Raw genomic sequence first — 15,061 nt, 5'->3', positions numbered from 1 at the left:
CATAAACCATTAAAACCAAACCCCTTAAATTACTGCATTAGTGTAGTCTAGTTCAGCTACAGCATTTAAACTAGTTTTTCACAGCACCACACTTCAAAGATAATCACAAAGTAATCATTATTAAACTCTGACATGAAAGATTTTCTGATGATATGTGTGAACGGTTTGGGAAACAAGCGTTGAAATGTAAAAACAAAGAGTAGCAGTGTTGGCAGCAAATATAGGCACACAAATGCTCCCTGGTGGCAAAATTAGGGCTGGACCACGCTGCAGATATGTATCAGTGCAGTCACAAAATGTAAAATATCATTGGCAGTAATTACAAATACTACTGTTGCTTTAAAAAGATTGATATAGTTCTACAGAAAAATTTAAACAAAAGCTCCTCACTTGTGCTCGTGTGTATCCTCATGACCTGAATGATTAAAAGAATGATGGGGCTGATGTTTTCTCTTTTTTTCTCCACACAACTCCAACATTGAACAGAATCATCCAAGTGCTTCAGATAAGTTATCAATAAACCTAACAACTTTGAAGGCAATTCATAGATATTTTATTTGTAACTGCAATAAATAATTTGACAGTTGGGGTATTAAAAATGGATGTCAATAAGAAAGTCTTGTAAATGCTGGTTTGAATGCCTTGTACCAGACATTTAAAGGCCTAAAAGTTTTTGTGGAATGGTGCATAATGTAGTCAGAGGACAACCTCTCCTTGAAATCTCTACAGGGGACAGAACATCCCTATCTACAGTTAAACACAGTGAAGGCTCTTTTGTACTTAGTCACTAAATACAATATGAAAAATACATTAAAAAGGATTACAGATCAGGTTTAGAGGACAATGTGTTACCCAGTGTCAGAAAAAACACTGGAAGTGTGGAATGAATGTCACAAAAGAAAGGTTGAAAGGTAAAGCATGGAGTTATGAAATCTTGATTATAATCTGTCTCTTTGGACAGACCACTTGGAGTCTTACATTGAAAAAACTACCTATTCAAATGTCCATTATTGATTCAATTATTATATTACTTAAACGTGGGCATTTCCGTATTGCGAAAACTAGGAAGTGTACTTCCGGTGTTAGTCACTTATTTTCTTTAGATCAGTTAGATTTGTCGCTTATATATTTGGCAAAAATAGGTTTCAGATAAAGTTACAACAATCATGATGTGTACAACATTCTGAAGAAGAATGCAGCAGTAACCGGTGGGAGAGAAAAAAGCCTCATACATTATACAGTATTTTTTAATAGTGTTTTTGCAAGTGAAACCAATTTGTGTTGTGATGTTATTTCAGTATTAGGAGTAGGTTAAAAAGTCTTTGTAGATTCACAAAATATAACGTTTAAGACTGTAAAAGATAACTACTTTACTAAAGTTTAAAACTTGACGCTCCTTGTTTCTTCAGTAAAATACGGAGCCCTGTAAGGGTCATGTCGGAAAATAAATATTTCTGCGTTATTTCGCAATAACCACGTTTTTGATAGGTTTCGTGCCAAGATAGTTATCCCCTGAAATAATCTGTTCCCCCGCCAACGGGTCGCCCGCCAGACAAATCTGTATTACAAAAATATCTTAAACGATCGCAGGGAACGCAATTACGTTTATTTTCCTTACATGACCCTTACGGGGTGCCGTAGTAGAAGCCCTCTGTTGCTGAGTTGCATGTTAATTCCGGGCCAGCAGGGGGCGCCCAACTTGTAGTTGCACATCCTTTCTTCGCCGGGCGGGATTTCCGCAATAATATCAAGTATGGCGAAAACGTACGATTATTTGTTCAAATTACTGTTAATCGGGGATTCTGGTGTCGGGAAGACCTGTGTCCTCTTCAGGTTTTCAGAAGACGCATTCAACTCGACGTTTATTTCGACAATAGGTAGGTTTTTTTAGGGGGATGTTATAAACTGCCGTTTTGTGTGTTTACAGCAGATGGGCTGCCTCTGCGGATACGTCTACTTGCTGGAAAGGCACCGGGGGGGGAAAACCCACTTTATAGTTGCCTAATCCTATCAGTAAACGCGTTGTTTTTCTTTTATGCTAGTCTTACTGCCATTTCCTGTTAAGTAGCTATCTGTAGGTGTAATTTCTTTTTTTTATTGCTGAATCGTTTTTTGTATTTGACAGTTGTATGTACCGCTAGCGGTGTAACAAGCATAACCCTATTTCCTGCAGGCATTGACTTCAAGATTAGGACGATAGAGCTCGACGGCAAGAAGATAAAGTTACAGATATGGTAAGAGTTTTTTATATTAAAGGCTTCACAAATAAATGACATCAGGCCAGTTCTTATTAAATCATTTCCCAGTACAGTGGAGGTGGTACACACCCTTCCTAACACGAGGCGCTTCAGAACCTGAATAAAGAGAAAATAAGAGCCCACAAATGTAGGGAAATAAAGTTTCAACAATTGATTTTGTTATATACATACCTGAACCTTTCGCTTTCTGCAAAAAAAAGTAAATGAAGCCCAAGAATTTATTTAATTGTGACTTAGACCTAAATTGGAGTATATTTATGCTGTTTGATTGTGTAGAAATAATGAGAAAGATTCATATATGTATGAAATTAAACTATTTAACAAATGTAATTATTAATGCCTTGTGAAGCCTATTAGGTTTTTGTCGTGTCGGTTAAAGTAATGTTAAGGTTTTAGAAAACTTACTCAAGATGTAGTGTAAATACAGCACTTTAATAAGGAGACACTGCGAGCATAATGTTAGGAAGGCAAAAATAAATCATGCAGGTCTTAAACTTTCATCACATAATTACAAGTTTTATATAATTTATATAATTTGGTTTCCACAAACTGGTTTTCATACATATTTGCTGGACTCTTTCAGGGACACAGCCGGTCAGGAGCGCTTCAGAACAATCACAACAGCATACTACAGAGGAGCAATGGTGATTATTTATCTAAACCAACATTATTTACAACTTTCCTTTAAAGCTATTCTCTTTAGCTGTATTTCTTGTAAAACGCATGATTGTCTGTTCTTCGCAGGGCATCATGCTTGTCTACGACATCACAAACGAGAAGTCTTTTGAAAATATCAAGAACTGGATCAGAAACATAGAGGAAGTATGTACTGATACAAATGCACCCTCCTTTGCATGCTTGCTACGGTACATTAAAAGTTTCTGTTGCTCTGTGCAACATTTTTAAGTTTGAATTTCTTTTTTTGTTAACTTAGCATGCATCGGCGGACGTTGAGAAGATGGTCCTTGGCAATAAATGTGACATCAATGAAAAGAGGCAGGTGTCCAAAGAGAGGGGAGAGAAGGTGAGAACCTGATTTAACATTTCATAAAAAAATGACTCAACTTGGTAATAATATAACTTTAATATAAGTACAATTTAATTTAATTAACGCCCTTCTTTGTTTTCAGCTTGCACTAGAGTATGGAATCAAGTTCATGGAGACCAGTGCAAAGTCCAACATCAATGTGGAAAATGTAAGCTACTCCTTAAAAAGAACATTTACTTATCTTTTTTATTTAGTCGTTTAGATTGCATTATGTGCAATTAAAACATCACGTTATCTTTAATTTAGAGCCCTCTTCAGACATGTACTGTGTTGTATTAATCTGACAGCAACCTGCCTTCTTGTCGGAATGATAATACATTCAAATCTGAATCTTGCAAGAATGCATAAAAGGGCAACCTTGCAAACATAAAGGGAGACTTTGCAAATAACTAAACAGTCTCCTGATTATGGTCAGGTACTAGAGCTGAACAGAAAACTAATGCTCAAGACTACTTGGGAAAAATCACAAGAAAGTCTCTTTTTTTTTTTTTTTTGGAAAAAATAACAACAAAGGATTTGCTCCTGATTTAGAAAAATGTAAGAAAAATGACAAAGGAAATCCTATCCTAACCATCCTCATTCCTGTTACTCTTGTGCCTCCAATATGTAATAATTTCAAACTGCTACTATTAGGAAAAACTGACAACCTTTTCATTTATTTTGTTTCAGTCATTTTTGACTCTTGCCAGAGACATCAAGTCAAAAATGGACTCCAAAATGGTGAGAAAAGACATTTTGTGCTACAATTTCTTTGGCTTGAGTTGTATTTGATTGTGAACAACTAGCAGCTCTTTCATTCGTTGTATGACAGTTTTCCCCTGTTATGGACAATTGTAAAATAATCTGTCTTTCGTGGCGTGTTTGATTTGCTGCAGGAAGCCAACGCGCCTCAGAGCAGCAGTCACGGAGTCAAAATCTCCGAGCCTCAGAAAAAGTCCAGCTTCTTCCGCTGCAGCTTGCTCTGAGGAGCCAAACGTCTGTGGCCAGCCAGAAATAGACTGTGCTTTCTTACAGCACTTCCTCGTCCTTTCCTTTTGCTTCCCAACACATGGCCTGTCCTCCCAGTCTGCAAAAACCACTATTGTCCGTAAGCGGAGGACTTCCCCCTCCTCTCTTCCTCTTCTGAAGCTTCCAGGGCTGCATCTCTTCCATTTTAAGGGGATCAGTTGTCTTCAACAGTCCAAGTGCTTAGCTGGCAAAAGAATCAGCACAAAGCATGATCCAGATGTTCCATTTCACACAAAAAACAATCTTATATTTTCTAAAGTTAGTGTCTTTGTTCTGTACGCTCATATTTTACACAAATGGTAGCACAGCAGTGATGTAAAAAAGTGTTTATTATAGTATTTTTTTGGAAGTGTGATGCTTAGATCTATTTTTAATAGAGCTCCTTCCCTTTTTGTGTTACAAAAGTCAACCAGAGGCTGACAAGCTTGAACTGCAGTGAAGCAGAGTTGCACTTTTATTCATCGTCATCTCGGCAGCTGAGAACCATATTAACAAATATTTAGTCCAATCATAATTAGTTTTTGAGTTTATCCTTTTAGTTTGTAGTTGTCGACAATCTTTCGATGTGATTGAAAAGTCCTTCCTGCCCCGATCACTGCCTCTCAAGTCTTTTTGCACAAGCCTTATAGTGTTAAAAAGCAGTGCATTATGGTCCATGTTTTGTCCACTCTGCTGTCTCGCGGTCAGCTGAACATTTTATGGTCTCTGAAGTAGTAAACTTTGTAATACCGCTGTTTATTAACTTCAGAGTACTTTGTGTTAAAGTTGGGGATTTTTCACTGCGTTGTAAGCGCGTTGTTTAGGATCATTTCTTTTAAAAAAAGTACAAATTACTTCTGCGAGGAAGTCAAAGAATCCAATTGATGCAAATGCGAAGCCCTCAAGGACGAAACTATTTAATTAATGTGACTCAGTAGTAAATGAATCCGAACCTTTAGTGCTGTCAGCTTCAAGGAAAATCCAGTAAAAGTGTTTGGGTGATGGTGTTTTCTGTTGCTCCTCTTTGAGGTCTGACCGTAATGCCCTGCATCACACCACTGACTGGTTATTTCTATTAACTGCAGCAGTTAGAGCCTCAGTGTTTGAGCAGATATTTTGCGGTGCAACAGCATAGAAAGTCAGGATGTCACGCATTTTCACTGTGGAACATTTGCATGTTTGCACTCAGCTGACACAACCAACCGTAAAACGCTGAAATCTAAATTTAGAAACGTCACATTCACAAAGTAGGTAAATAGGAGCCCTGTTTTAGGCTTCTTTTTTTATCAGCTTTGGTTCAAGCTAAATGACGTCTCTGGTTGAAACGATTCAAATCTCTTGAAGGTTCACACTGTATTCTCAGCTCTCCAAGCACTTTACCCAGAAATCCTCATGTCTGTGGTGAGAGGTGACAGGTTCACAGTTTCAGTCTTCACTCTGTACACCACCTCCGGCTGAATGAGCCCACCTTCCCTGCAGTGGTTTTATACTGTATGTGTTCACTTCGAAGTATTACTTCCATTATTTATGTAAACTGATATTACCAGAGTATATAAGTATAGAATATAAAAGTTTTAAGCGTCAGTGTCTAAGCTACAGCCTGCCAAATTGTAGTGTAAGATATAAGATTTTGTTCATGTAAAGTACTCTAGTTTCCAATATTATTTGTAGCCCTGGTGGTGGTGTCAGAAGTCCTATAAGCCTCTTGGGTAACCATCCGAACTTAAATTTGAGTCTGTATTTTTGTCTTGAGAACTTAAACCAGGGTGGGGTTAAATCTGGGATGTGCTCTCGGGTCTCGTTAGCTTATCCCACGTTTGCGGCTTTGTCTGAGAATCAAGTCTTCAGTATGAAACAATCTTGGACCTCATCGCCGCCGTGACCATTTTTGTCTTAAAGAGCCGTTCAGTTGTGTCATAGGTGAGCTATGCATCGTGAGTCTTGGACCTGTCGTATTTGTGCAATTTCACGCGCGACCTTGTCGGCCCGTGCAGGTGAACGTGCTGTGTGTCACTGAGCCAGAATTCAGCAGAGGACACAGTTTATTTTAGCATCTGAAAGGCTCAGAAACTGTTCTTCTCTTCTTTAAGATGCAGTCAGAAATATAGGAAGCAGAACTCTGTCTGTATCATTATCTCCTGGAAGAATGCATCTTCTTTATTTTATTTTATTTTTTTTACATATCTCCTAAGATTCCTGTCACGTTTTAATAAACAAACCTTTTAACAGCCATATTTACATTCCATCTGTTGTGAAGTTCAAGTGGAGATTAATTGGGGGGGGGAAAAAAGATTAGATGGGGAAAAAATGAATCTACCTAAACTGTACTGTACTTTCTAAACCCATACAAGACGTATCCACAGTTTGTAAATACGTGTACTTTTGGTTTAATAAAAACATAATAAAAATTGAGCCTTTTGTTTCGGTGTTTTTATTGACTGCGTGACAAAGGAAACGGCTTTCATTTGACCCCACGCCGCAGCTTGACAGGACAAACCGCTTCCCTGTCGTCGGCCCACTGTGAGCCACCGCAATATTCGGCCATGTGTTTCCTTTATAGTTCAGTGTAACCAAATCCCATTAGATACAAAACAAATCTCCCGCTGATGGTCATAATTAATGAACCCTGTCTTGATGGATTAGTCGGGCCTCCGCCTGCTGATGGACTGCTTTTCTGTCTGCTCCAGTTTGAGTTTAAATCAAGATGCAAAGATATCTGTGTGAAGACATCAGGATTTTCAGTCCATCCATTTGGGCTTTTATTGTAAGCAGTCACATGAATTCTTTAAATCCTTATGTGGAAGGTGCTGTGAAGAAAAGCAGATGCATAGAATTGGTTTTAACCTCTGATGGATCACTTTTAATCACCTGCCAGCTGGTTTGCTGGTTCACCTGAGGAAGTCTGGAGCTCTGACGATCATGTGCTGGAAATCCTCCAGGGAAAGTCGCCCGTCATTGTCCAGGTCGGCCTCGTCGATCACCTTCTCACACACCATCCTCACCTCCTCCTCCGTCAGCTCGTTACGGGTCAGCTTGTTCAGCGTCTTCTCCAGGTCCGACTTGCAGAGGAAGTCATCGTTGTTGAAATCTTAAAATGAGAAAAGCTGTTTTTTTTCCTCCCAGCTGCAGAGTAAATGTGACTGCTGGTTTTCAGCCGAGGTGCCACTCTGCTGCTTATATGTTGTAGTTTTTATATAAAATTCTTAAATACCTGTTATTATTGACTGAATGCTTTCATGAAACACCCAGTTTTTTTGCTGAAATCATCAGTTCTTTGCATCATTGTGCAATAATTTTGTAATCTCGGTTAAAGTTTTAATTTTTTTTAAGTCTTATTTCTCATTTACATCAAAATTACAGCTGATTACAAATTCTAATAAAGCTTATGTTCTAAAAGAAAAGCAGTATGCTTGTAATAAAATTGTATTTTAAAGTAAAAATACTTTTAAAGGATCATGATCTTGATTTAAAAGCTTACATGTTAAAAGTATTCATTACACCACATTATTAGAGTCTACATTTAAAATACAAATATTTAGGTGTTTTATTTTGATATGTATCTGGCAACATTTATGTAAGTCAGTGCAAATTTGATCAATATTATTTTCATTTTAAACAAAGTTCTTGCCTCAGCTGTGACCTGATGAATGAGCTTTATAGCATTTTATTCCTTCTTTTTCCTCAAAATAGACACTTTTAAAAAAAGCCTTTTTCTTTTCTTTTGCCTCTAATTTACCCAAAATAAACCTTTAAATTCCTGATTATGACTTGTGATGAAAAACAATGAATATATGATCTACCGTAGATTTTGAAGGCGTAGTAGGCCTTGAGGTCACGAGGAGCCATCTCACTGAGAACTGAAAACATGTCCAGGAAGTCGTCCAGTGTCATGTTTCCCTGTCCGTCCTCAGAGAAAACCTCAGCGATCCTCTGGCGAAATGGGTTGTCCTGATCAGAAAACACACCAGAACCTTTATAAGGATCTGATAAAATGTGAAAATGTGAACACAGTAACCCATAAACTCGCTGGAATCCTTTAAACTTGTGACTTAGGCCCAAATTCTATGACCCTGCTTGATTTTAGGTTTAATATAGTACCAAAAATAGCCATGAGTGACACAAATTAGTTTTGAGCAGCATCCTGTCCCACTCCCAGCTGCTGTCGGTAAACATTACATATATTTACCTTGCTTCCTTTGCATAAAGAGAGATATAGTTGTTTTACTGCCCTCTGGGACCCACCTGCATTCTTCAAGTTTAAAAGAGTCGGGTAACGTATAACCTTTCAAAGAATTCTGTCGATTAGTTGGCCATTAATTATGGATCAGGAACAAAAGCGGGGGGGAGAGTGGGCCTGCGGGGTTTGTGTTGTTCCGCCGGGTCTACCTTCAGCTCTGGCATGCTGCCGATCAGCTCGTATGGTAACTTCACATCTGGGTGGTTGGTGTAGTCAAGAGGAACGAGCTGCGGTGCCAAATCCCGATAGCGGTAGAAGAGTCTGGAAAGGTTTCAGAAATTCACTTTCAGTGTTGAATTACAAAATGTGTATTTTGCTATGTAGATTTGCACCAAGAAGGAGCAGCTTTTGAAAGATGTTTTCATGAAAAATGCAGCTTTTCAGCTGTAATTATTGAAAACGTATGATGAATTTGTGAACATTAAAGTTCTTCAAGGACAAGTGATCTCAGCCGTCCTGCCTCCTCTGATGCTTAGTTTAGAGTTACAGCTTGTTATTGTGCAGAACAGCTGCATTTAATTGGAGGAAGCTCAGAAATAAGGAGATTCAATAGCGTGGTGTTGGGTGGATCAGTGGGACACAAAGAATGAGCAAAAAAAAACCTACATGCTCACCTGAGAATTTCTTTTCTTGTGAAATATGTGGAGTCCTGCAAATACAAACACATCGTGGCAGAAAATTCAATTTATTAAATGAACACTCTTTGTTTATGCATCAATGAAGAGCTATTCAGGCCAGTTTCTTGGGTAAAAATAGAAATATTACACTGTTAAAACACTAATGTGGAAAGTGACAGCTGTGTTTGTTAAACTGAGAAAAAAGGGACGAACAAGTCGCTCAAAGTAAATCAACCCTACAGGACTTTTGTCTGCTCTGTTCGTATTTCATTTTCAGTTGGGCACAATTAGTGTCTTATAGTCAGTCAGGGCAAAGAGTCTATTTTAATCACTATTATACCCTTGAGAATATCTGTAATAATTTTCTAAAATCTCTATAATAAACTTATATTACATTATAATGTAATTAAATCAGGGACTTGTGTTTTTATTGCCATATTATTTGCACAAGTCAAAGTTATAAGAATTCTTTAAAAACATATTATGGCATCCACATTTCTAAATGTTTTTGGCACCGTGTATTATACTTTACTGAAGCAAAGACTTATCAGTTCTGGACTGTCAGGACAGATTTCTGTGTATTTATAAGGTATCATGTCTAGCTTCCTTTGTGCAGCCAAAGTTCTGGGGTCACTTTTATTTATTTTATATATCAGCAATCCTAATCGAGACATATCAATCCATAATAATTTTAATGTTGGCAATACTGTGACGTAATTTGCTCGACCCACAGTTTATCAGACGCTGTTTCGGCTCCAGCAATCTTATGATCCTGTTTGAGCGACTCCAGGTTAGTTCTGGATGTTAAAAAAGACACCATTCGTGTTGTTCTTCAACTCAGAATCAAAGTCCTTGAGTTTTTCCATCTGTCAGTGTTCTTCGTGGTTCAGAGACTGAGTTGGTGTCTGAATAAAAATCCTCAGAAATTCTGACTGGTGACTTTAAGTTTCACATCCAACAGATGGCAGAATTAAAAACTGACATCTTCAGGATCTCCACAGTGCCTACATCCTGATGATACCGTGCAGCTTTGAGATTCAAACCTTGAAAGTCTGACTCATCTTTGTACGTCGTATTCTTGTGCTGGCAGCTTTGTCCTTTTGCAGATTAAACCACTGATATATTTTTATTTGCAAAGCTATTCTTGGCCTTCTTCCTTCATATCTACATCCTTCAAAAAAAGCACAGTAGGCTTCTGTCTTTGTTCATATGACTTATTCCTTTTTTATTACACCAAGGACTTGTAGTGTGTTAGGTAAAAAAACAAAAAGAAACATTTAAATATTTGCTGCCCCAAATTCTTAGAATAAGCTCCAATACCACCTAAATTTGAACAAATTGTAAAGAAATATCTGCAAAAACATCTGGATAAAAAAAGGTTTTGATTGAGGACTTCTGTTACTGATCCTGAGGTCTGCTGTTCAAATTTACAGACTTTATTTTAAGTTTTTATGATCTATTTGCACTTTTTTCGATGTATGTGTTGCATTTGAGCTGCTACCTGTATTGGCCAGGAGATTCTTGTATGTGAAATTTTTTAATCTCATCAGTTTCTTTGGGTAAATAAAAAATAAATACGAAAAGTTTTGAAAAAGTCCTTTTATGAGCACGAGGCAAAATGAAATAAACAGACACTCGGGCTCACATTTAGCTCCACACATGAAAGCTGCACCACACCATGGTCTATTTTTAGCAAATAAACAATGAATATAAATGAACCTTTACCAGCTATGTCAGAAACGGTGGCACACCAGAGCTGAGTGATCTATTTCAGACAGACACCAACCTGATAGGCATCCAGCTGCTGTGCTGTAAAGATGGTTTGTTTATTCCCCATGTCTGAGCATACAGACGCCGAGCCTCAGATCCATCGCTGCTCCGGCACTGAGTGAACTTTCTTTTTTTTTTTTTATGGTGGCTAAGACAGATATGAAATACCAGGACAAAAGGAAGCCAGAGCCAAAGTGGAGATCAGGTTTCGAGCCTCAGCGGGGCCCTTTGGTTGCCACTATAATGGCAGCATTTCATCGTTTTCTCCATTGTGAATAGCAGCCCCTCTGACGATGAATAAGGGCTGTCGTCCAGCATCATGCCAGGTGGTTTCAACCCCCTTTAGTGCCACTCTATGGCCAACGCCTCGCTCTCTGCTCAGGTTACAGTCTTTAGAGACGGGGTTTTGTTATGTGCAAAAAAGGTTTTAATGGGAGACAAGTTTGGTTTGTTTGGTCATGTAGAAATGAACTATGCTATCATGCTCAGTTCTGGGCCAGGCATCACATTTTGTATCCAGGGCTTTAATGTTGAACTTTGCAGATTGTTGTTTGGCAAACTGCTCTCTTTTGCAGATGTAAAACGGCAACAAGCCTGTTTATTGCACTTATATCATGTTGTTGCACTTAAAGGTACTCACTGCAAACATAAAAAAGGTGATCTGGAACTACAACAAATGGTGCAGTTTATGAAGACTTTACTTCAGCAAATTTCCAGATATATTGAATGCAATTCTGAAATACGGGTAAGTACTCAACATAAACACAACACTGAACTGAATCAGACGACTGTCCTACTGTAGGCTGGCTGCAGTCTGTGTAGGTAAACAAATACTGTTTCCCTGGGTAAACAAATGCATGTGGTAATTGGCATAGTCACAAATTTTGCTTACAGTTTTTTAATTTAAAGTCAAAGTCAAATTTATTTATATAGCACTTTTCAGCAACAGGGCAGTACAAAGTGCTGTACAACATGTGAACATAAAAATAAAGTCATAAATTTAAGAATTAACTATTGATATGAGAAATAAATACTGTGCTGATTATGTTTCTCACTTTATGAATTGTTTTTTCTGGCCTCTATGATTTGCAATGGGTACCTTTAAAATAGGCATTTAGAAAGATCTCAAAAAATGCGCAATACAAAATGCAGCATGGGGCTATTTATTAAACAAAACATATTTATGAACTGATTTTCTAATCTAGTTGAAAGTGCAGCACAAACAAATTGTTGTTTACACTGTAAAAAACATAATTTTATAGAAGTTAATGAAGCTGCGGAACATGATTTTGTTTTTCTCAAATCTTGAATAAAAGTTTTCATTTTCTTATGACTTTTTCTACTTTTAAATGAGCAAAAAGAAACACTAAAAGTGATACTTTTAGGCTTTTTGGCAAAGACAATGCTTCTGATTCAGTTTGTTCTTTTCCAGAAATGATGCAGGAGTGCAACAGCACAAGCTGGTGGTGACGTGAAAGCTGTGCAGAGCAGACTGTACTTTCAGCCCGGCTGATGTAAACCATCACTACTTACTAAAAATTCAACTTAGTTTGAATTTGTGAGAGAAATTCTGTGATTTTTCAAATGTGAAGTGTTTTGAGATTTCATGGAGTCACATTAATGCAGGAATACTTCAAAAATAGAGCAAAATATTTAAGTAAAATTCGGTTAATTCTTGCATTTAAATGGTTTTAATTTACTGGAAGTCTACAGTTTAGTGTATTTGCAATGATTTTCAGATAACATTACATTTTTTAGAGAAACTTTCAAAGAAACTCACGAGTCACCTTTTTTATATATCATTTATTATTTTTGCTTAATCATTAAAAACAGAAAAAAATACACATTTACATATTTTACTTGACATCACTTCCATTACAGTCATATATTATAATTTATCAATATTTACATATGCTACAATGTCACACAAAATACTTTACACCTTACTTATTATTTAGGGGTCAAAGGGCAAAAGGTTGGCTACAAATAAAAAAACTTACTTTACATTATTTTTGGTTTGTTAGTATCTGTGAGGACAACCAGAAGAAAGTGGGATCAGTGGCAGCCGCAGCTTCCAGCCACCATGTCGTTGTACTGTTTCAGAACAACATTCTCGTCGTCGTCAAAGTAGAGCAAGTTGATGGAAAACAGCTTGTCGGGCACGCAGCACGGCGTCTGGATGCCTCTGATCAGCTTCAGGGCGTTGATGATGGACTGGACGGTGGCGTGGTTGGTCGGTCTCATGTTCTGACCCAGAGGGAAGGAGCAGGAGCCCTTGCAGTGATAAGCGTTGTAGCCCCTGGGAGACACGATCCAGCCCGACCAGCCGATCTCCTCGAAGTCGACGTACAGAGGCAGGCGCTGGCAGGGCTTCAGTCTGCCTTCCTCATCGATGTGGTCCAGAGAGCGAGCACTCCGGGACGGTGAGGCCGACATGGGAATCTGGGGAAGGATGGAGGTGCTAATGGCCTCATGTGAATCTGAAAGAGGAAACAGGAGGTTTTATGAGTTAGAAGTGATACATTTTCTTCTCTGAATGAACAGGAAGCAGTGAATTAGAAGGTTTTTTTCCCCTAAAGTTTGATGTCACTTATTACAAACTATTTTCCTTGGAAAATGTGTTTAATATATTAGTAGAATGTACATAAATCTGTTGTAGCAAGTTGACCACCAAAAACAATCACTGGGTTTAGTCTGATCCATCAAACAGAACAATAAAACTGACACAAATCTTACTTGGACTCTGAAGTTTAGCAGAGCGGCGGCCGTCATCAGTGAACAGAACCAGCATGGGCTGCTTGCTCTGATGGTGGTGGCGGCCTGAAGCGAAGCGGATCAGCTTCAGGTCCACCTGGCTTCCTCCCAGAGTCCGAACCACCACATGGAGCCCCAGGTTACTGCCTTCATCCTGCATCCAGGAGCGGACCTGCAGGAAACCCAACACAAAGTTAAAGCACACGTTCTTTTTAAAATGCTGGCTCGGAAAATGGGTTGTGATACTTACAGCTTGTGTGATTGTGAACACTTCCCAGCCGGTGGAGTGGACGGGGACGAGCCGAGAGGACAGCAGCTTCTTCCCCTGTGTGCCGTTGGTCCTGCTGCTGTCCAGGAGCTGATAGACGCTGACCTGCAGGATACAGCAGCCGGTGTGTCAGAAATGAAATAAAGATGCATTTTATCTTAAAGGTCAGTTCACGTGGACGAACATTACCTGACAGAAGTGATGCCTGCTGGATGTCAGGGTTACCTGAGGGCGCAGCTTGAACAGATGGAGCTCTGCAGTGAGAACCTTCTCTGTTCGTGCAACTGTTGACAAATTGAACCTGAACTCCACCTGTTCACTGTGCACTGCAAAGGAAAAAAAAAACCTCACCATTAGAAACTAGAACAGCTAACAGATCTATGTTATCATCCTTCCTGGTTCATTAAAAACATGCAGAATTAAATCAGATCTCACATTTGTCAAAGAAACTGCGCACAGTATTCCCCTCCAGCAGATACGGGTCCTTGGTCACACCGTCCACGTCAGCCACCGTGTTGTACAGATCCAGCATGTACTGAGGTGGCTGCTTATGTCCGTGGACCGCAGGGGGGTCCTCCATTCCAAAAACCTCCAAAAGCCTCTTGATGGCCGCGGAGCGGACCTCCTCTGGCTCTTCCTCGGAGGTGAAATGATTCTCCCGGTGGCCCGGAGAAGGCCAAGCTGAGGTGATGCGCAGGAAAATGGCGAATCTGACCACAAACACCAACATCTTTGAAGTATGAGAGGATTCACCAGTCAGTCTCTTGTTCTTGGAGATGGAGTGGCTGTAAAGCCCTGGAGGCTCGACTTTTTATATCAAATCCCTCCCGGTTCTCTCATCTTTGCCCCCCAAGCCTCGGTAAACAGCAGTAAAGATGCTATTTGGCCACAAATGTAAATCACCAATCAGCAAATGTAAAGGGAGACTAATGGCGGTGTTAACAAGGTGTGAACCCGATCGGAGATTTAATTCAAAACCTTTGTCTTCATGTCTGGCAAAGAGAGAGCTCAAATAACCCTCAGTCAGATTTGAAGAAACTGGATTTTTAAATATCAGCGAATGTGCTCTTTTAAATTATTAGTTTTGTTTGATTTACGAGATTATAAAGGGCAGAAAACGCG

General features: G+C 38.9%; 3 protein-coding genes across 3 annotated transcripts; 1 reads left to right on the top strand and 2 right to left on the bottom strand.

Moving 5' to 3' along the window:
* Positions 1-1,698: 1,698 nt before the first annotated feature.
* Positions 1,699-6,525, top strand: rab8a (RAB8A, member RAS oncogene family). Its single transcript, XM_017411137.3, has 8 exons — positions 1,699-1,877; positions 2,174-2,234; positions 2,842-2,902; positions 3,003-3,080; positions 3,193-3,282; positions 3,389-3,454; positions 3,976-4,026; positions 4,182-6,525. The coding sequence occupies exons 1-8, from the start codon at positions 1,754-1,756 to the stop codon at positions 4,269-4,271; spliced, it is 621 nt and encodes a 206-aa protein (XP_017266626.1). The 5' UTR covers positions 1,699-1,753; the 3' UTR covers positions 4,272-6,525.
* Positions 6,049-11,301, bottom strand: cib3 (calcium and integrin binding family member 3). The gene is made up of 6 exons (XM_017410906.3): positions 10,934-11,301; positions 9,145-9,179; positions 8,680-8,791; positions 8,094-8,241; positions 7,186-7,381; positions 6,049-7,100 (listed from the first exon to the last, which is right to left on the bottom strand). Exons 1-6 carry the CDS (start codon positions 10,982-10,984, stop codon positions 7,079-7,081), a joined length of 564 nt encoding a protein of 187 aa, XP_017266395.1. The 5' UTR covers positions 10,985-11,301; the 3' UTR covers positions 6,049-7,078.
* A 1,671-nt stretch (positions 11,302-12,972) lies between these two features.
* LOC108232862 (anti-dorsalizing morphogenic protein) lies at positions 12,973-14,669 on the bottom strand. Its single transcript, XM_017410908.2, has 5 exons — positions 14,375-14,669; positions 14,129-14,265; positions 13,922-14,044; positions 13,654-13,843; positions 12,973-13,397 (listed from the first exon to the last, which is right to left on the bottom strand). The coding sequence occupies exons 1-5, from the start codon at positions 14,667-14,669 to the stop codon at positions 12,973-12,975; spliced, it is 1,170 nt and encodes a 389-aa protein (XP_017266397.1).
* Between the last annotated feature and the right edge of the window lie 392 nt (positions 14,670-15,061).

The sequence above is a fragment of the Kryptolebias marmoratus genome, linkage group LG20, assembly GCF_001649575.2.
Source record: "Kryptolebias marmoratus isolate JLee-2015 linkage group LG20, ASM164957v2, whole genome shotgun sequence".
Classification (NCBI taxonomy): domain Eukaryota; kingdom Metazoa; phylum Chordata; class Actinopteri; order Cyprinodontiformes; family Rivulidae; genus Kryptolebias; species Kryptolebias marmoratus.
The sequence above is the reverse complement of the archived record's forward strand: the minus strand, read 5'-3'. Positions and strand labels throughout refer to the sequence as shown.

What these genes read in the sequence shown, in the direction of transcription:
- rab8a (XM_017411137.3), top strand. Translation starts at nt 1,754, where the DNA reads ATGGCGAAAACGTACGATTATTTGTTCAAATTACTGTTAATCGGGGAT. An exon ending in CCAAAGAGAGGGGAGAGAAG is followed by an intron (nt 3,283 to 3,388) that starts GTGAGAACCTGA and finishes CTTTGTTTTCAG; the next exon opens with CTTGCACTAGAGTATGGAAT. An exon ending in CAAAAATGGACTCCAAAATG is followed by an intron (nt 4,027 to 4,181) that starts GTGAGAAAAGAC and finishes GATTTGCTGCAG; the next exon opens with GAAGCCAACGCGCCTCAGAG.
- cib3 (XM_017410906.3), bottom strand. Translation starts at nt 10,984, where the DNA reads ATGGGGAATAAACAAACCATCTTTACAGCACAGCAGCTGGATGCCTAT. An exon ending in GCAGCATGCCAGAGCTGAAG is followed by an intron (nt 8,242 to 8,679) that starts GTAGACCCGGCG and finishes TTTTCTGATCAG; the next exon opens with GACAACCCATTTCGCCAGAG. An exon ending in CTACGCCTTCAAAATCTACG is followed by an intron (nt 7,382 to 8,093) that starts GTAGATCATATA and finishes TCTCATTTTAAG; the next exon opens with ATTTCAACAACGATGACTTC.
- LOC108232862 (XM_017410908.2), bottom strand. Translation starts at nt 14,669, where the DNA reads ATGTTGGTGTTTGTGGTCAGATTCGCCATTTTCCTGCGCATCACCTCA. An exon ending in GCAGGCATCACTTCTGTCAG is followed by an intron (nt 14,045 to 14,128) that starts GTAATGTTCGTC and finishes TGTATCCTGCAG; the next exon opens with GTCAGCGTCTATCAGCTCCT. An exon ending in TGTTCACAATCACACAAGCT is followed by an intron (nt 13,844 to 13,921) that starts GTAAGTATCACA and finishes GGTTTCCTGCAG; the next exon opens with GTCCGCTCCTGGATGCAGGA.